This window comes from Pyrus communis, chromosome 13 (genome assembly GCF_963583255.1).
Source record: "Pyrus communis chromosome 13, drPyrComm1.1, whole genome shotgun sequence".
Lineage (NCBI taxonomy): Eukaryota > Viridiplantae > Streptophyta > Magnoliopsida > Rosales > Rosaceae > Pyrus > Pyrus communis.
The window spans coordinates 23,422,478-23,444,466 of record NC_084815.1 but is presented as its reverse complement, the minus strand read 5'-3'; the positions used below and the strand labels follow the sequence as shown (position 1 = coordinate 23,444,466).

General features: G+C 37.6%; 2 protein-coding genes across 2 annotated transcripts; both read left to right on the top strand.

The window, feature by feature from the left end:
- The first annotated feature begins 320 nt into the window (after positions 1-320).
- Positions 321-3,588, top strand: LOC137712396 (flavin-containing monooxygenase FMO GS-OX-like 9). The gene is made up of 7 exons (XM_068451483.1): positions 321-931; positions 1,182-1,252; positions 1,425-1,583; positions 1,712-1,794; positions 2,092-2,227; positions 3,095-3,268; positions 3,385-3,588. Exons 1-7 carry the CDS (start codon positions 376-378, stop codon positions 3,586-3,588), a joined length of 1,383 nt encoding a protein of 460 aa, XP_068307584.1. The 5' UTR covers positions 321-375.
- Positions 3,589-18,683: 15,095 nt separating this feature from the next.
- LOC137713831 (flavin-containing monooxygenase FMO GS-OX-like 9) lies at positions 18,684-21,623 on the top strand. The gene is made up of 7 exons (XM_068453187.1): positions 18,684-19,558; positions 19,840-19,910; positions 20,092-20,250; positions 20,373-20,455; positions 20,750-20,885; positions 21,093-21,266; positions 21,384-21,623. The coding sequence occupies exons 1-7, from the start codon at positions 19,000-19,002 to the stop codon at positions 21,585-21,587; spliced, it is 1,386 nt and encodes a 461-aa protein (XP_068309288.1). The 5' UTR covers positions 18,684-18,999; the 3' UTR covers positions 21,588-21,623.
- The last annotated feature ends 366 nt before the right edge of the window (positions 21,624-21,989 follow it).

The window sequence follows — 21,989 nt, the reverse complement described above, 5'->3', positions numbered from 1 at the left end:
TTATGTTGGAAAGACCATTGCTACAATTGGGTTAAAGTTGAGTAATCATTGCTCCAATTGAGATAAAGTTGAGGGACCATTTCTCTAGTTAGATTAAAGTTGTGGGATCATAATTGCACGTTTTGATAAGTTAAGAGACCAATGATAATAGATTTTTAGTTGATGGACCATTACTCTAATTGAATTAAAATTAAGAAATCATTGCTATAATTTACTCATAACATTATTATTAATTTTGTTTCCATCAGTTTGAGTGAAGAAAATTAACTATATATATATATATATATATGTATATATAATCCCATCAACAACAACAAATTTCCCACACCCAGAAGAGAAAAATAAAAATCCACAAGCCTAAACCTTAAACCAACCATGGCTTCTGAAAATTACCAATCCAAAAATGTATGCGTGATTGGAGCTGGACCCTCAGGGCTTGTAGCTGCAAGGGAGCTGAGGAACGAAGGTCACAGGGTGGTGGTGCTGGAACAAAACCATGATGTGGGAGGGCAGTGGCTGTACGACCCAAATGTGGAGGGAGAGGATCCCTTAGGAAGGGCACCTACCCTGAAAGTGCATAGCAGTCTTTACACGTCTTTGAGACTCATGTTTCCAAGAGAGATCACGGGGTTCACTGACTTTCCATTTGCAGTCGAGAAAGGTAGGGACATGAGGAGGTTTCCTGGCCATACGGAGCTTCTTTTGTACCTCAAGGATTTTTGTGATTGGTTTGGGTTGAGGGAGTTGATAAGGTTCAATACGAGGGTTTCATATGTGGGGATGTTGGATGGAGATGCAGTTGGTTGCAAAGATTTGAAATGGGTTGTGAGGAGTGTGGAGAAGAAGACCGAGATTTTCGTGGAGGAGGTGTTTGATGCGGTGGTTGTGGCCTCCGGCCATTATTCTAAGCCAAGGTTGCCGTCCATTAAAGGTATTTACTACTTTAATAATTTCCTTACTTTCATGCTAGCTCATGTCTAACAAGGATTTTGTCTTGACATTATTTTTTATCAATCATATACTAACAAATATTTCAACTTTCTCACATAACAATTTTAAAAAATAAAAAGGATAATAATCACGTTTTTAATCATAATTATGTGTGGTTTCAAATTTCTTTTTTCTCTATTTCCATTTTCTTTTCTTTTTAATTGCGGTGGGTTCAATTTGGTCATGTTTAGGAATGGATGCATGGAAGAGGAAGCAAATGCATAGTCACATCTACAGGGTTCCGGAGCCATTTCGTGATGAGGCAAGGCAATATATAGTTAATTACTAAATTGTTAGCTTGATATATATTGTTAGCTCATTTCCTCGTAGCTTATAAGCGTTTGGAGAATCATAGTTATCTACCATAAGTTTATATAGTTCAACGAAAGTTTCTAGCACAAAAGAGATGAAATGATCCTTTTGCTCATTTGCAGGTTGTGGTGGTGGTTGGAAATTCAGTAAGCGGACAAGATATATCAATGGAACTAGTGGATGTGGCCAAGGCAATCTATCTCAGTGCCAAATCTCTTGACATATCTGAGGGCTTGTCCAAAGTCATTTCCAAACACGAAAACTTGCACCTTCGTCCCCAGGTACAATAAATTAGCTTTTAAAATTAAACATCACGTTTGGTGTCTAGGATTAGATTATAAGCAAATATATAAAGCTGTGTTTCAGTACAGATTTCTTTTAGGTGACATTTAAATGCAACCAAATGCAGATAGAGTCACTCCAAGAAGATGGGAATGTATTATTTGTGAACGGTTCTTGGGTCATTGCAGACACTATCATATACTGTACTGGGTAAATTTTCAATCCAATATCATCAATACAACGAAAATTTCATTATGACAAAGTGGTGATAAATTATAAATTAATCATACACTGTTATGTAACATGATTGACTTCAAATACCAGCACATGACTTCCCTTCGTTCTATTGAACAATGGACTTGCTTTGGAAAGTGATTGGTTAACCATAGTCTTTTGATTTTGACTGAAAATTTTGTGTGGGTCCCCACATTCGAATTTTGGATCCACACCCAGATGCATTCCCTTTGAAATAGTGTATATTAATTGTTCCAAGTGGAATGTGTGCAGGTATTCATACACATTCCCCTTTCTTGACACCAAGGGAATAGTTGCTATAGATGATAACAGAGTGCGCCCTCTGTATGAGCACACCTTCCCTCCATCACTTGCACCCTCTTTATCCTTTATAGGCATTGCAACAAAGGTTACTAAAACATTTCTAATTTTACAATGTATAGTATGCTTTGGGGTATTGGGAGGGTGAGCCAAGGTACAACGAAAAATGTTGTTTTTTTTTGGTGATTGAAAGGTTAAGGTTTATGTCGTGGAAACAGTTTTTTACAAAGTAAGAATAAGGATGTGAACGATAAACGTTTTTCCTATGACCTCCACAAAACGGGGAGCCCTGTTGGGGTTTTGGGTCTTCCAGTTTTAGTATGCTTTGAGGTATAGATTCTTGGTTAAAGATAATACAATTATTAAAATTTAACAACAAAAAATTCAAAATATAGAGCACTTTGGCGCATAATTAGAATTATTCATTCTAGTTTAAGAATTCGGATCGTCTCCGGATATATCTATCCGGACTCTCAGGATCAACCGATACTGTTTCTAGGCTCCTCCTGATCCTCTTCTTTCTCTCTTCTCTGAGTCTCCATGACTGACGCAGCTTGTGTCTTGACAGAGCGGTGCTCGTCCTAGTCTCTTCTCTCTGCGCCGGCGAATCCATCACTTATGGTGCTTTTCATGGCTTCCATGGCCGACTAGTAAACCCGTCTCTGCGATATGATCTGGTTTCAGCGTTTCAGAATTGATTGATCCCAAAGAATTGTGGGACGGGAGGAGAGGAGAATGAGAAAGACGAGTGGAACTGTGGAACGGGAGAGAGTTCTCTGGTACAAATTTGAAAATAAATAAATAAACTTGATGCTGGCCACACGATGTACTACGAATGGCGAGGATCAGTTGATCAGGATCCAAATAGATATGATCCGGAAACGATCCTAATCCGTAATTAATTTAATAGATCTCTGTGAAAAATGATATTTATCAATCGATAAATCTGATCTAGATCATAGGGTTCCCTTTCTTTGAGTCACAAGCAAAATGGATAGCTCAACTACTCTCTGGCAAAACAACATTGCCATCAAGGGATGACATGATGCATTCCATCAAGGAGTTCTACCACTCAAGGGAGATTGCTGGCATTCCGAAGCATAACACCCACGAGATTGGCGACTTCGTGGTAAACTTTCGTGCTACAAAATTACTTGCATCACATTTACTGATCAAGCGACTCGTAAAACCATTGTAGCTTATATTCTAAGGTCTTTACGTTTTTTGTTTCGCTTGTTGTTGCAGTATTGTGATAGATATGGGGATCACATAGGGTTCCCACGTTTGGAAGAATGGAGGAAAAAGATTTGCCTTTCGACAATCAGAAATGCTGAGACCGACTTAGAAACATATAAGGATTCGTGGGACGATCATGAGCTGCTTCAAGAGGCTCTTCAAAGTCCACATTTCAGTCAACTTGGGCGTGAAGATTTAGATTTTCCTTTGTAATAACTCTACAAATACTAGAGAGATGATACTCATATGTGTTGTTGAATTATAAGTTGTGAGCTAATTTAGAATAAGTTTGTTTATGATTAAATTGGTGTATCCACTTGTGATTAATTACCAAGTGTAAAGTTTTGGTTTGTAAAGGCCATGAGAGCCATGTGGATTCTTTCCTTGTTATTACAAAATAGATGTGTGGCTGTGATCTAAGCTAGAAGTGTGAATGGATCCAACAGTCACAATTTCTGTTTTATTCCTCATCTCACGACTTGTGTGAGAGTGTGAGTATATATATATCTAAAAGGAAAATGCACCTCTGAGACTTGCAGAGTGTGTGAAGAAACCCTCTTTTTTATTCTCATTATCTTCTCCTTCGAATTCTGTTAGCATTAAAACAATCTAAGATTCATTCATTTCAACATGGCCTCAGAGCCAAGTTCCGATTAAAAAAACTGGGCGTTGTGTTTTCTGGGTTCACACAAGCTTGCGATGGCTGGATCTGGAAGTGCTGAAGTAAGGACTCCAATTTTCTCCGGTGAGAACTATGAGTTCTGGAGGATTAAAATGGTCACTATCTTCAAGTCGCATGGGCTATGGAGTATGGTGGAGAAAGGGATTACGACTCCCGACTCGAAGAAGAAGAAGAAGGTGAAGACAGATGAAGAATCTGATTCTGATGGTGTCGATGATGAGAAAATGGCTGCAATCTTCATGAAAGATGCAAAAGCCCTCGGCATAATCCAAAATGCTGTCTCTGATCAGATCTTCCCCCGAATCGCAAATGCAGACTCGGCAAAAGTAGCCTGGGATCTGTTATATGGCGAATATCATGGTGGAGATCAGGTAAGATCTGTGAAACTTCAAAATCTTAGAAGAGAATTTGAATACACTAGAATGCGTGATGATGAATCCTTGTCTGGGTATTTAACTCGCTTGAATGATCTGATAAATCAAATGAAGACGTTTGGTGAAATCCTTTTGAATGAGAGGTTAGTTCAGAAGGTGTTAATTAGTCTCACTAAAATGTATGATCCGATATGTTTAGTGATAGAAAACACCAAATGTTTAGAATCTGTTGAGCTACAAGAAGTAATAGCCATTTTGAAGAGTCAAGAGCAGAGGTTTGATTTGCACTCCTCCGATGCAACTGAGAGAGCATTCTCTTCTCTTACTGTTAATTCAAAAGGACAGAATCGAGGGTATGCTCAGTCAAACACATTTAAGTCACAGAGAAATTATAATCAGAAAGGCAGGAAGTGGGATTCAAAACCCAAGTTTCAACAAAAGCCAAACCTCAATGTTGCACAGAATAGTACTTCTTTTCAAAACATGGGTCAAGAGGGTACAAAACCTCAGTGCAAAGTATGCTCTAAATTTCATTATGGTGAATGTCGATATAAGGGGAAATCTAAGTGCTATAACTGTGACAGATTTGGGCACTGGGCAAAAGAATGTACTGTTGGAAAAGCTGTTCAGAAAGCTAACTGTGCAAATCAAATGGAGGTGTCTGGAAATCTATTCTATGCAAATTGTGCTGTTGCTAAACCAAAGATTAATGGAGAATGGTATATTGATAGTGGCTGCAGCAACCATATGACAGGAAATGTTGATCTTCTTGTTAATGTGAAGACTAATGTTGCAGGGAAAGTTCAAATGCCAACAGGAGTTTTAATGAATGTGGCAGGAATGGGATCACTAGAAATTGAAACTAACAGAGGGAAGAAATATATCAGAGAAGTCATGTACTTACCTGGTTTAAAGGAGAATCTACTTAGTGTAGGACAAATGGATGAGCACGGATATTATCTTGTGTTTGGTGGAGGTATGTGTACTGTCTTTGATGGCCCTTCTCTGGAATGTCAAATTATCAGTGTGAAGATGAAAGGAAACAGATGCTATCCCCTATCTCTAAGTCCTGAAAAGCAACTTGTGTTGAAGCTCAGTTTTGCTAACTGTGCCCGGACTTGGCACAGAAGACTTGGCCACCTGAACTTTGGTGGAATCAAACAAGTGAAGGAGAAGGACATGGTTCATGGATTACCAGATCTAGAAGAGCATGATAGAGTCTGTGAAGGTTGTCAATATGGTAAACAACACAGAGAAAGTTTCCCTAGTGGTCAAGCACAAAGAGCTGGTGCTTCACTCGAATTGATCCATGTTGATCTATGTGGACCAATGAGAAATGAATCCACTGGAGGAAACAAATACTTTATGCTGCTTGTGGATGATGCAACACGAATGATCTGGGTATACTTTCTTAAATATAAATCTGAGGCCTTCTCCTGCTTCAAGAAATTCAAAGCAATGACTGAGTTACAAACTGGTTTAAGGGTGAAATGTCTGAGGAGTGACAGAGGAGGGGAGTTCTTGTCTACTGAGTTCAATCAGTTCTGTGATACAGAAGGCATTCAAAGGCAACTTTCTCTTGCATACACCCCACAGCAAAATGGAGTGGTGGAAAGGAAAAACAGAACCGTGGTTGAAATGGCCAAGTCTATGCTACACGATAAAGGAATGCCCTATTATATGTGGGCAGAAGCTGTGCATACTGCAGTGTACATTCTGAATCGATGTCCTACCAGGTCTCTTGATAACATAACCCCCTTTGAAGCTTACAATGGAAGGAAGCCGGGTATTGCACATTTGAAGATTTTTGGCTCAGTGTGTTATGTTCATACCCCAGTTGAATTAAGGCACAAATTAGAAGCTAAGAGTCTAAAGGGAGTTTTTATTGGCTATGCAAAGTGTGAGAAAGGTTATAGGGTCTTTGATCCACTTTCAAAAAGAGTAATACTGTCAAGAGACGTTGTGTTTGATGAAGATTCAAGTTGGAATTGGCAGGAAAGCACAGAGAAACATGTGTCTATGTTCAATTATGGAGGGCAGTCTGGTGAGTCACCAAGCAGTGCATTCACAGAGGTTGAGACCCCAGCCTCTAATACTTTGCCATCTAGAAGTTTGACAGAAATATCAAGTGATACTGATAATGCACTGGTTACTCCTCAAGTCCAATCTACTGAATCCTCTAGTAGATCATGTGAAAGTACAAGAGATTCACAAGTGATTGATCATACTCCATTAAAATGGAGAAATCTGAGTGATGTACTTGCTCAATGCAACCTGTGCATTATGGAACCTGAGAAGTATGAAGATGCTGCAGAGGATGAATCTTGGATGAAAGCTATGAAAGATGAGCTTTCCATGATTGAGAAAAATGCAACTTGGGAACTAGTAGATCGACCATCTGACAAGCCTATAATTGGAGTTAAATGGGTGTTTAAAACCAAACTCAATCTTGATGGAACTGTGCAAAAGAATAAGGCAAGGCTTGTTGCAAAAGGATATGCTCAGAAACCAGGGATAGACTACAATGAAACATTTGCTCCGGTTGCTAGGTTGGATACAATCCGAACTCTCATTGCTTTGGCTGCACAAAAGAGTTGGAAACTCTATCAACTCGATGTCAAATCCGCTTTTCTGAATGGTGTTCTGGAAGAGGAAGTATATGTAGAGCAACCTGATGGATTTGTGATCACGGGAAAAGAAGATAAAGTATACAAACTCCATAAAGCTCTCTATGGTCTTAAACAGGCACCTAGAGCTTGGTATGGAGAGATTGATACCTATTTTGCACAGTGTGGTTTCATGAAAAGTCTAAGTGAGGCAACTCTCTACATCAAAGAAAGGGGAGATGAGATTCTGATTGTTTCAATCTATGTAGATGACATAGTGTACACTGGAAATAGCAGTGTGATGTTAAAGGAATTCAAGGAGGATATGATGATCAAGTATGAAATGACTGATTTGGGTCTTCTTCATCATTTCCTTGGCATGGGAATTATTCAAACTCACTCTAGCATCTTTATACACCAAAGAAAGTATGCTGCTTCTTTATTGAACAAATTTGGTTTAAGTGAGTCCAAATCTGTAGCTACACCTCTGGTTTCATCAGACAAGCTAGGGAAAAATGATGGCAGTGGACCAGCGAGTGAGGAACAATATAGAAGAATAGTAGGAAGCCTGCTATATCTTACAGCTACTCGACCAGATACAATGTATGCTGCCAGTCTCCTTGCACGATTCATGCACTGTCCCACAAATAAACATCTTGGTACTGCAAAAAGAGTGTTGAGATACATTAAAGGTACTCTGGATTACGGTTTGGAGTATGTGAAGGGAAAGAAAGCAATGTTAATTGGTTTTTGTGACAGTGATTGGGGAGGATCCATTGATGACAGCAAAAGCACCTCTGGATATGCTTTCTCCTTTGGCAGCGGTGTGTTCTCATGGGCTTCAGTGAAACAGAACTGTGTAGCTCTCTCCACTGCAGAAGCTGAGTATATCAGTGCTTCTGAGGCTACTGCTCAAGCCATTTGGCTTAGATTTGTTCTTGCAGATTTTGGTGAGTTACAAACTGAAGCAACACCAATGTACTGTGATAATACAGCAGCAATTGCAATCACCAAGAATCCTGTGTTCCATCAGAAAACCAAGCATATCGACAGAAGGTATCATGTCATTAAGGATGCACTACAAGAAGGAGTAATTGATCTACTGTATTGCCCAACTAATGAACAAGTTGCAGACATCTTTACTAAAGCTCTAACCAAGGATCGGTTCAACTATCTCAGAGATTTGCTTGGTGTGAAATCAGCTCAAAACTTAAAGGGGAGTGTTGAATTATAAGTTGAGAGCTAATTTAGAATAAGTTTGTTTATGATTAAATTGGTGTATCCACTTGTGATTAATTACCAAGTGTAAAGTTTTGGTTTGTAAAGGCCATGAGAGCCATGTGGATTCTTTCCTTGTTATTACAAAATAGATGTGTGGCTGTGATCTAAGCTAGAAGTGTGAATGGATCCAACAGTCACAATTTCTGTTTTATTCCTCATCTCACGACTTGTGTGAGAGTGTGAGTATATATATATCTAAAAGGAAAATGCACCTCTGAGACTTGCAGAGTGTGTGAAGAAACCCTCTTTTTTATTCTCATTATCTTCTCCTTCGAATTCTGTTAGCATTAAAACAATCTAAGATTCATTCATTTCAACAAGAGAGATAATACAAATATGTGGTAAGTGTAACATTGCTCAAAATAAAACTCCTAAGTAACTCCCGTGATTATTTATTTTGTGACTTTTGTACACATTCCATATACCATTTTCCATACCATAAGTTCTAAAAACACTGTTCGATAAATTGATAATGATTTTATTTTCCTAATCCTTTCTCAGCAGTTAAATAAAACAGAACATAATAGTGAAATTTGTAGTTAACAACATAGCTAGAGCTAAGTGAATAATAAACGAAATTAAGATAGCAATGCAACAAAAATGTGACTCAAATCTGAAAGGGATACAAAAAAAAAAAAACCAGCAATAGAAGGCCAACGGAGGTTCGAGATTGAGATAACGATGCGGGAGTTTAGAAACAGTTTTCATGACTTATATGAAACAGATGTCGATAAGCAAGAACATTTTATTCTTATTGTTGTTGTGTCACCTGTTACGTCTACTAATAGTAATTGTGAGAACTGTTTCCTTCACAAATTAAGAATGATTATATCAAGATCATACTTCAATTCCATTAAGAAAATCTGAGGTCTAACCCTACGTTTCATAGAAGAGAAAATCCAAAAACTAAAGGCTTTCCCCTTGATTCTTTTTTCCATTCATTTCTCACAAACCAGTAAAAAATTTAAAATCCAAGCATGGAAGCTTTACAAAGACAAATTTTAAAAATGTTAGTAGCTAATTAGGCTTTTAATCTGCCTCAAAATGTCAAGCAACTAACCTCCTTCTCTAACGATCCAAAATTCTGAAAATTTAAACAAAAGATTTTAAAAGGAAATTGAAAGATAAAAACTATATCATTCAATACACGTAAAAAAGTTGGATTTGACTTTAAATTAGAAAGCAGTAGAACTCCTGTATGAGTATTTCTGTATTTGTCTCCAAATTTAACTTTTAACTTTTAAATTTATAACCCCCATGTTTTAGCGATATATTGGTGTAAAATCAGTTGTCAATATCAAGTCCTTCTCCGATAAGTCCATTGGATAAAAAGCACAGTCCGCACTAATTCGATTGGGTTCCGAAGATCAAACCGGTGGCGCAAGTCCGATTCATCTCCGCTCTCAAAGTATGCGGAAACCACCGTAATGTCGGCCCCCCCAATGCTTCACCAGCCGGAAGAATGGCTCCTCCTCCTCCTCCTCCAACTCCTCCGGTGCACACAATTCCAAATCCTTTTGCTTTTGCTCTTCCTCCCCTTTCAGAACTCTGCCGCCCATTTTTCTCACCTTCTTCGGGAACCCCTGCCTCGATATCTTCTTCCGCCTCGTCAAACCCGACACGGCGCTCCAGCAGGAAGCCAACCGCAACTACCTCAACCAACTGCTCCCGATGGCATGTTCCCATAATCCACTAACCACGCTCAAGCTCGTATGCAACCTTGTAGACAGGTACACCGGTACTGGAAAATGCGACAGAGAATCCTTCTGCGTGGCGGTGTCTTGGCTCCACCAGAATCACCCGAAAACCCTAGCCTCCAACCTTGCCGCCATTGCCGGCGAGTTCTCGTCTTTTGAAGCAGTGCTCGGCATTCTGTACCAGAGTCTTGAGGGCCAAGTCATGGAGGTTATTGACCCACATAGTGAATGCAAGCTGACGGAACGCTTGGCCGAAAAGGCTCTCGAGAGGTATTTAGAGTGCACAATGAGATATTTGGAGTGTCAATAATAATACCCAAAAAATAAATTTTTTTTTTCTTTCAATTTCATTATATAATAATTATATATATTCAAGTAAAACTCTAATTTTGAAGCTTTTTTTCTTGTTTGGTTGTTCAAAATTGATCTGCTTTCGATTGTTTTAGAATTGTTGAATTTTAGGAAACCTCTATTTTGGATGAGGCAATGCCTTCACCCTTTATATAAACAATGCAGTCTTTGTGATCAGTGTTGTTCGCTCCGGTCGGTTGTTGTTAAAGAGGACTCCTGGGATTTTCTATTTTGTGACTTTTGTACACATCCCATATACAATTTTTCATACCATAGTTCTCAGAACACTATTTAAATGAAGAATTCTACAAATTATAAAAAAATTACTAAAATTCAGAAATTTGAAACACATGTCTACATGCAATAGATCTAAAGCTACTTGATGTGATGAGGAATCGATTGCTACCCTTGGCTTGGTCCCACAATCCCCTAACCACCCTCAAGCTCATGTGCAACCTCCTCGACAGGTCCAATGGCACGGGCAAAGACGACGAACGGCGGTTTGACGCAGCGGCGTATTGCCTCCACCACAACCACCCCAAGACCCTTGCCTCCAACCTGGCTCCCATCGCCGGCTCCTTCGGAGGCATGGGAGACCTTGTTCGAGTTCTACACCGGATACTTTCCCGCCAGGACGTCATGAATTATGATGATGAGGATGACCGGGACATTGAAGAGAGAATGTTCGCAGTGGATGACAAGGTAGCTCTTGGGAGGTACCGGAGCGACCCAGATTACCGGTTTTTACACGACCGGGTTTCGGCTCTTTTGGCCCACTGCATCAAGCGGGACATTCGAATTCTGAAGGAGGGGATGGACTGCCGTGATGGTGACCGGTTGGAGATCACTCAGGCTGCGAATTTCTGTGAAGACTGCGCCACTTTCCTCTGCGAGAAATTCGCAAAGGAGGTTTACTAACTAGAACCCTAAGGAACGGCTGAGGAAGGAGGTTCTGGTGCCCTTTAAGGAAGGCTTCTGACATTTCAGCTGATTCCAAGTGGGGTTATGATAAGGAGTTCGACGAAGAGCCTTGTTTCGCTAGCAAGTAGTTCAAGGAGGTGAAATCCGGCCAGTCAAAGATTGACGCCGGTGCTCTGCTTCGGCACCAGATCATAGAATATGTGGATGACGGGGAGGTTGGGCGAGTGGCTCAGCTTCAGTGGAAGCAATGATGGAGAACATGAAGAATGTGCAAGGCAAGAAGAAGAAGATGAAGATACTGAACAACTCATTGGTTGTGTGTAACATCTCCAAATGCATGTATAGACTTGATCAGGATGTTTCGGTGGGTTTGGGGCTGTTGCTGTCTGAACTGAACGAAGAGAATGCCTCTCAAGGAAAGGTGATCAATTTCAGTCCAAACCCGAAGTTGCATTCGACACAAGGACTTGATCTCAAGTCCAGGTACGCCTTTTTGAGGAGGATGGACTGCGAGCACTGCCGTGTTGATTTCAGAAAGGTGTTTGATTTGATTCTGGAAGTGGCTGTGAACGAGAATTTGAAGGCGGAGCAGATGATCAAGAGGGTGTTTGTGATCACCGGAGACCACGACTTTGGCTGGCTTCTAGCGCTGGGAGAGTGATTACGAGCTAATCCGGAGCAAGTACAAAGAGAAGGGGTACAGCCAAGTGGTGCCACACTTGGTGGTTTGGAATCTGAAACATAACCTTTTCATGCCGCCATTCTGTGCTACGCAACAAGAGTATGGGGTGACGGTGTTGGATGACTTTTCCAACAACTTAATCAAGTCCTTCCTGGACAATGACGGGGAAATTTGCCCAGACCTTGTCATGGAAGCCGCCATCTCCCCTCAACCCTATCAGACTCTGGTTGTAGTAGACTAATTGAGTAACACTCATCACATATGGTATCAATTCAATTCGAACCTCGTCATCATCCTCGTCGTTCTCGTCATCATCATCATCCGTGTTTAATTTAACTGATTCTTTGGCGAAGGCTAGAGCTTTAATTATGATATAGCTTCCAAGAACTTCAATGTCCCTCCTAGGCTCCTAGAAGAAAGTCATTTATTTTCTTAATACAATCCAATTAAACTGATTTCTACATATTTTCACTAGTGATGAATATTTCTCTTTTTCTTATTTTTGGCATCATGTGCTTGCAAATGTGTTTAATTAGTTTAACTGTATGTATCTTGATAGTTTCTGATGTACAGTTTGAGATGGTAAGTAGGCCTGCAGCTTTACCAGTGTTACTGATAATTTGCTAATGTTTCAAACTTGCTGAAACTATGAACAGGGATGAGAGGGGGTTATGTACATACTTTGATCATTTCAACCGTTAAATCTTTGGTCAAGGATACAGTGACCAAAATCTCTGCAACACCTTAGAATCTTCGAGAGAAAGGCAAGTTAATTATAAATGACGGAAAAGTGTTCTCTCATGGTTTGTAAAGAATGAAATCTCTGTCGGCTTGGTTTATTGTTAGAAGCGCTGTCAAAAGGTTACTGGCATATATGCTGCCTTAATTTGCATTTCCCTTTTGTAAAACTTGTTGCATTTGCACAAGATCATAAGGCCATGTTTGGACGGTTTTGCAAGTCATGGGATTGGAAGCCAAACGATAAATAAAATGATCACAAAATGTTTTATAGGCGGGATTAGAAAACACACCATAGAGCGTTATAAAAGCATTTAAGGATGGATTAGCTAATGACACCTTTTAAGGTTGGTTTAGCTAATCCCTCTCACCTGCCTTTATATTACTTAGATGATGCATTTCCTAACCCTCTGTTGGGGAAAAACTTAGAGTACGCAACTCTAACACAAGTGTTGGAGAGGCAACACAAGTAAACAAATTACTTATATTACACACACAAAATATTACAACACACAAACTCTTAAAGATACTCTTTGAAGCTATGACACTCACTCTTTCTAGAGACAAACTCTAGACCACTCACACTCCTCACAAGACTACTCATACTTCTCACTCTCACTTAGTCTTCTTAATTCTTCTTGGTTGGTTTATTGTTGATAAAAATGGTTTGGATGCCTTCTCCTTTTATAGGCATGGATGGAACCTTGGAGAAGCATGGAAGCATTATGCTAGAGATATCTAGATAATTCCACTAACTTCCTAAGCTAGAATAATCTACACTAATCTTGCATGTTGGTGGAAACCTCACCATTCTTCTAGACTCTTCCACCAACTTGAGAAACAACATTCTAGTCATTTCTACAAAGGACTACTTTAACTTGGATAAACTAGCTAACCAACCTTAGTGAATGTTCTAGAATTCTTTATTCTCGATTTGTGTAGGTCCTTCAATGAGATGGGGTTGATTTCTTTACCCTCATGCCCAAAATATTGTGACCATTTTCTTTATAGTTTGGCTTTCAAACCCATGACTTGCAAAAATCTCGTCCAAACTTTTTTTTTTTTTTGAAATAAAACAGCAATGTTATTTTCACTCAAACATTGCTATCATGAAAAAAAGACATTATTGTGAACATATTGTAGAATTAAAAAAATAATAAAAAATGCAATAAGTTAGAGGGTACATGAAGCCAAACCCTAACAAGAAGTAGAAAATTATTAGAAACAAAAATCAATTAAGACAACTCCTAGGAGAAAAATAAATTTGGAAGAAAATGCATTGCTAAACAAGAATCACACTCAACCCAAAGAGAATACCCCCTCTCCAAAGCCCATATAAATAGCATGAATACTAGCTTTAAGTTCTGCCTCCAAGGCAGTAGCAATGTCAAAAGATCCTGCAAAACATCCAAGACAATGATGCAAGCACAAAAAATACTATCAAAACTAGCCATGCCCGTAGAGCCACGAGCCTCATCCAAACATAGCCTAAACGATTCTTCGCCTTTTGAGGTTTAGGACTTGATTTCTGGATCTTATACTCTTCCAGTTGAAGCTGAATGGGTAGTTTCAGCTGCCTTTAGTCTAGATAAACCTCCAACCCTAAAACTATGTAGACAAGGACCCTCCAACTGGTCAGTGGTGGTTATCTTTTTGGGCTAGCTGTTGGCTTTGTTGCTGATTCAATTGGAGCCACTTTAGGTGCATGGGCTGCTTTCCTTCTTGGAAGAACTGTATGTTTCTATCCTAAACTCTTGTATTGGAATTTCCTGGTATTTTGAGTTTCTGAAAGAAATAAAAAAGAGAAAATATTAATGCATTTATATGTGTGAGTATGTACACGCTCTTCATTGATATTCCATTCTCATTTATGTTCTCCCTCATTCATATGTAAATGCTTTGTTTGTATCTTGTCATCTGCCCATTGGTCATAAATATAGTATCTATGCTTTCTTTATCTTATTCTTGAACACCCACACAGATTGGGAGATCATTTGTTCTTTCAAGGTTGAAGGTGGTCTGCATATTCATGAACTTGTCAATTTAATATGTTCTTAGTTGAAGTTGCAGAAGGGTTGCAATGAATTTGTTGAGCTTTTCTTATGTAAATTATGACTGCAAACCCCTTGAAAATCTACTTTTCCCAGGTATTTATATGATCATATCTCAGTGTTGTCCTCAACTCTAATCACTTTAATAGTTGGACTTGAGTTAACATTATTCTTACAAAATTTGTGGGTTTGATTTCGGGTGCAGGCTGCATCTGATGATCAAATTCAAGTTATTGAGATGATTAAGCTCTTGGAAACAAGGGGTTCGAAGACTTTTTAAAGTTTGTTTCCAACATTTGTACATAATTGTATAAAATATCAGTTATGCAAATTTATAGTTGTATTCTTATATTTAATGACAATTTTATAGTTGTATTCTTATATTTAATGATATTACAATTTGTTTTCTCACCAAAAATAGAAAAAGAAATATGATACTCCAATTTGGATGCCCACACAGGGCATGCTTTTTTAAAAACACAATTTTCAATTTTGACCCCAATGAATTAGGGTGGCATTGTTTTAGGTGGCACGGATCTATTAAGGGTAGCCATTGTTACAATAAAGACTTCTCTATAGGACATGTACACTTATTTAGTGGCTGCTTGCTGGCAATTGAGGTTTGTCATCAATGTCAGTGCTCACTCTTTATAATAGACACCAATGAAAAGGGTGTCCTCTAGCCAAAATTCCAGTAGTGCCTCCAACTGGTTGTAATTGGAGTTGTTTAATTGATTAATTACTCGTGTGTTAATTTTAAAGAAGCAATTTTTTTTAGGGAGATTTTATTAATAACAAACAAAGAAGTATTAGTTATACCTAATCAAATAGGATATAAACCTTATCCCTCTTAAAAGTATCATTGCATTTGGGTTTCGATCACCTCTTTGGTCCAACCTAAAATACAAATGCATTCGGCCTTGGTTCATGGGCATGCTAGCACTGCTTGGTTTAGTATGAGAAAACATGCACATTGGTCCAACCGAGTGTAATAGAAAGCTTATGTATGATTTTCTTGATTAGGCAACGCGAAACGTTTGGACTAAAAAATACTCCTACCAATCGTTATCAGCTTATTTCTTTTCTTTTCATATAATGAAAGAAATCAAATATCTAACATATCCTAATAACTAATCAATCCTCATCACTTGATGATTTTAACATTCAAGCAAAAGCTATTTCAGAATAAAGTTGCATATATATTATGATTACAAAAAATACAAGTGACAATGATATTACAAGGGTAGGTAAAATATTTCCCAAATGAATAACCTACTTAACCTCACTTTCACGCTCCAATTTTCATTCCTTTGAAGTTTTTTCTCCATGATTCAATTCAAGAGTAGGTAAATATTTTGTACAAACTGTACACCAATGTCGGTAGAATACTTTCGCAGTCGGTGAAGTTTGCTGAATGATAAATTTGTGGAGGCATGATTTTGAAAGCAAGCTATGATTCGAGAGCTTGTCTTCATGGTAAAGGCCAGATTACAAAACGAGTGCATTATTCTCTCACCAATCTGCTTATTATTATAAATAAGTTTAAATTTCGAAATTTATGTTTATTCACTACGTAGATCTTAAAATTTAAATTCATTAAACGATAATAAATGAGGTGGTGAGCACAGTCAATGTATGCTTTCCAAAGTTGTAATCACAGAACTCAGTTTAATCATGCCACAAGTTAGTACATAGTTTGCATAACTAATTAAGGCTTTTGCTATAATTAGTGCTTAAACCTCACCACCTTCGACGTAAAGTATTGATCACTAATAGTTTTAGTTTTAATAAAATACGGGACACAAATAGTACGTGAACCAGTGGCAGAGTCAGAATTCTATATGGGGGGAGGGCCCTTCAAATATGTATGAAAAAAATAATATTTGAACTCGTTACATGAGGAAACGAAGTAATCTTCACAAACTGAAAGACCTATTAAATTTAATAGAGAGAATCAAACGAATTGGGCAATACAACTTAGTGGGATCCTAGAGAGCAATCACTAAATTTGTTTTTTTAAATACAAAAAAATTATGTGTTACATAGGAGGGCAAATACGAAGTCCACAAATAATAGATGATTATGTCGATTTAGAATTAATATTAAAATCTCTTTTAAAACTCTCATCTACAAACTCACCATTCATCAAACTACAAAGATAAAACAAAAAAATTGTTAGAAGAAGACGACGACGTGGTTCAACTCACAACTAAACTTCTTCATGAGGAACAATTCATCTTCCTCATGTCTCACAGCGATTGAAAGCTTGGGGACATTGGTAAATTTCTTATACTGTAATCAAGATGGGCCGGGGGACCACTATAGTCCTTTAGTGTCTCTGCCCCTGACGTTAACGTTTTATACGTAAATAATATATATGCAAATTTGGTCTTGTTATGACCGCATGAAAAATGAAAATATTTTTAAAAAACACATGCATGCGTGTGTTATACGCAAATTTGGTCCATGTTTGCTCTTTATGTCAATGCCTCTTGCAATTAGGTTGAGGAACTGTTTTTTTTTTTTTTTTTGAAGTTGTATTGCTCGAGCATTGTAATTTTTTTCAATTCAATAATATGCAGATGATGCTTTATTATAATGACAGAAATTAATTATGCTTATACATCATTGTACTAGCTAGCTAGTTTGATCTTTATCAACTTTTCTTTCCTAACAACAACTGTTTAATCTACTAACATTATTGCTCTATTAAAAAAAAAAATTGCTTATTTAATATATATATATATATTATTTAGTACCCGTCATAAGGTTATTGGCTATCTCATCAACGTAATTTACCTTGCAAGTTTTCCATCTGATCATGCAACAGCATTTGCATGGCATGATTAGAAATTTCTGAATCATAATAAAGTGACAAAGTAGGTCAATCATTTACTTGCTAGATTAGCTAGGGCGCGCAAAAAAAAAAAAAAAAAAAAAAAAAAAAAAAAATCTTTTTGTACTGCATACTTGGATTACACACTAATAAAATGATGATAATGACTTATGCAGTCCCTTTAAGGGAATGGTAAAAAAAATTGGGATTAGTTTGTAGGATCTACTCCAAATCGAACTTTAAAGATCCAAATTGTTTATTTTACAAGTCTCGATTCATAGATTATTCTTGCAAAAATTTATTCAATTTGAACCATTTGCCTATTTAATTGTCTCTATGAAACTTCAATGTTTCTTAAAACATAATGTTTATCAATTTCTTTGAACTCAATTAGATGCCTTAAATATTTTCAATTTATCTAATATTTTGCAAAGATAATCTATGAGCTTTTGAAAAGAAAAAAAATAGAGATCTCTTGTCTTAAAGGGCCTGATATGAGTAATTTTTTTTCCTTCTATGTATAGTATGTGTGTGGGTTTGTTAATGTACAGAAGTAAATGAAATTTGGGATATGATCACTTCACTTCATGATCACCACAGTTGCAAGTCAAACTGGAGAAGGAAATTTTGTTGAATAAACATGTGCACTGTTTCATGATTGTTGACGTTTTCTTGGCTTCAAGATGGGGCATTCTTTCTGTAGTTGTGGGGACTGCGACTACACTACTTTTCTTCTGCTTGCTAACCCTACACTTTACGCATTGCTAATTACACATGTATGCACCCTTTAATTTCTGTAAAAAAAAATGGTGATATTTACCATAATTAACCAGAGAATATATAGAAACAGAAAATCCAAACTCCATGATAAGTTGATGTCCAGTGTTGATTGCCCATTGAGTCTGTACTGCTGTGTTGGATGACGAAGGGTCATCTCGTGAAGTTGGTATCAAACTTTGAAATCAATTACGCAAAGATATTTCATAAAATCCGTAAATTTATTTTACTTTTTTTTTCATGAAAAGTTATAAAGACTGAATTGAACTTGCATGCATGAGCTTGTACATATCCCAAAGTCCTTTAATTGGCTGGAGACCACTGGGATATGATGACAATGAAGGATCAGAAATAACAAAAGATGAGATCGAAAATTTATTTGCAAGTAAACTTTTTAGTTAAAAGTAGAGAAATCTTAGGCATTGAGGTTAATCTGTCACGTGTGGTCTCCCAGCTAGCAAACCATCTCCACCAGACTTTGACTATCTCCCAACTACATATTATCATCATTTTTTATCCATCTGTTTGCGTGAAGAAAATTCAACTATAAAACCCCATTCAACAACAACAAATTCCCCACACCCAGAAAATAAAAATAAAAATCGACAACCCTAAACCTAGACCTACCATGGTTTCTGAAACTTACCAATCCAAAAATGTATGTGTGATTGGAGCTGGACCCTCAGGGCTTGTAGCTGCAAGGGAGCTGAGGAAAGAAGGTCACCGTGTGGTGGTGTTGGAACAAAACCATGATGTGGGAGGGCAGTGGCTGTACGACCCAAATGTGGGAGGAGAGGATCCCTTAGGAAGGTCACCTAACCTAAAAGTGCATAGCAGTCTTTACACTTCTTTGAGGCTCATATCTCCAAGAGAGATCATGGGGTTCACTGACTTTCCATTTGCAGTCAAGAAAGGTAGGGACATGAGGAGGTTTCCTGGCCATACGGAGCTTCTTTTGTACCTCAAGGATTTTTGTGATTGGTTTGGATTGAGGGAGTTGATAAGGTTCAATACTAGGGTTTCATATGTGGGGATGTTGGATGGAGATCATGTAGTTGGTTGCAAAGATCTGAAATGGGTTGTGAAGAGTGTGGAGAAGAATACCGAGAGTTTCGTGGAGGAGGTGTTTGATGCGGTGGTTGTGGCCACCGGTCATTACTCTAAGCCAAGGTTGCCTTCCATTAAAGGTACATACTAGATCAATTTCTTTAGTTCCATGCTAGGTCATATCTAACAAGAATTTTGTTGCGACATTAATCTTGGTCAATACGTACTGACATACGTTTTAACTCTTTATTTTTCATATGAAAATGGACGATGACACGGTACTAAAAGGAAAAGCTCAAGTGCATAACAATCGCATTTTTTAGTAATCATAATTATATTTTGTTTCAATTTTCTTTTTCTTTTTCTCTATTTCCTTTTTGTTTCTTTTTAATTAAGGTGGGTTTAATTTGGTCATGTTTAGGAATGGATGCATGGAAGAGGAAGCAAATGCATGGTCACATTTACAGGGTTCCGGAGCCATTTCGTGATGAGGCAAGGCAGTCTAGTAGTTAATTATAAATTAGATTGTTAGCTTGATATATATTGTTGGTTCACTTTCTGACAATTCAAGAGCACTATTAGGAGAATTATAGTCGTCTAACATAAGATCATATAGATCAACGGAAGTTTCTAGCACCAAAGAGATGAAGTGATCCTTTTGCTCTATTTGCAGGTTGTGGTGGTGGTTGGAACTTCCCTAAGTGGGCAAGATATATCAATGGAACTAGTGGATGTGGCAAAGGCAATCTACCTCAGTGGCAAATCTCTTGACATATCTGAGGGCTTGTCCAAAGTCATTACCAAACATGAAAACTTGCACCTTCGTCCCCAGGTACAAGAAATTAGCTTCTATAGCGAAACATCACGTTTCGTATTTAGGATTGGATTATAAGCAAAAAAACCTATGTTCAAACAGATTTCGTCTATGTAATGTTTAAATGCAACCAAATGCAGATAGAGATACTTCAAGAAGACGGGAGGGTGTTATTTGTAGACGGTTCTTGGATCATTGCAGACACTATCATATATTGTACTGGGTAAATTTCTAACCTAATATCATTTATACATGAAATGTTATCGTGACAAATTGATAACATTTTAAAATCATCCACGCACTATTATATAGTATGATTGATCTAAAATACGACCACATGACATCTTTCCTTCGGATCATATGATGTACTTGCTTTGGAAAGTGATTGATACCCGAATCTTTTGACTTTTGACTGAAAGATTTTATGTGGGCCCCGCACTAAAATTATGGAACCATATCTAGTCATTTTCCTTTGAATTAGTTTATAAACTAATTTTTACAAGTGGGATGCGTGCAGGTATTCATACACATTCCCCTTTCTTGACACCAAAGGAATAGTAGCTGTGGATGATGACCGAGTGGGGCCTTTGTATGAGCATACCTTCCCTCCATCGCTTGCTCCCTTTTTATCATTTATAGGCATTCCTAGAAAGGTAACTTAAACATATCTAATTTGAGAATTTTTAGTATTCGTTCAAATATAAATGTAGACATCGAGATTTCTTACAACATATTTTTAGTTAAAGATACAATAATTAAAATTTTCAAAATAGAATGCTTCGAAGCGTGATAGAATTTTCGTTCTAATTTAATAAATCTTTGTGAAAAATGATATTTATTAATCAATCAATATGATCCAGATCATAGGGTTTCCTTTTTTTGAGTCACAAGCAAAATGGATAGCTCAACTGCTCTCTGGCAAAACAACATTGCCATCAAGGGATGACATGATGCAGTCAATCAAGGAGTTCTACCACTCAAGAGATGTTGCTGGCATTCCGAAGCATAACACCCACGATATCGCCGAGTTTGAGGTAAACTTCCATGCAACAACATTACCTATATCATATTTACTGATCACAGTGACTCGTAAAGCCATTGTAGCTCATATTCTAAGGTCTCTACCATTTTTGTTTTGCTTGTTGTTGCAGTATTGTGATAGATATGGGGATCACATAGGGTTCCCACATTTGGAAGAATGGAGGAAAGAGCTTTGCCTTTCGGCACTAAGAAATGCTGACACCGACTTAGAAACATATAGGGATTCGTGGGATGATCATGAGCTGCTTCAAGAGGCTCTTCAAAGTCCACATTTTACTCAACTTGGGCCTCAAGATTTTGATTTTCCTATCTAGTAACCCTACAAATATTGTTCTTATTCTTTCTTTTTCTTGGACCACCAACTTTGAGTATATTATAAGTTTTTGCTATTATATTATTTCATTTATATTTTTTATTATCCTTTTGTTTTTTTCATAATGCTTCATATATTTTGTATCAAATTTGATATAAAAACAAGCTTAATTCAACTTAAAACTAAATTTCAATTTCATCTAGCAAGTTGTCGACTTGTAAACTGTTTGAGAGTTGGAATCTCTTAATACGATAAAGTATTGTTTAATAGTTTGAATGACGCTGAGTTTTGACACTCATAGTTAATTGATTTTGAGTTGAATGTTCATATTAATATGTTATCATATCAGATTATTTGCTGCTTGAGCTCAACGTTTCACATGGTCTCGCATCACTCAATATGT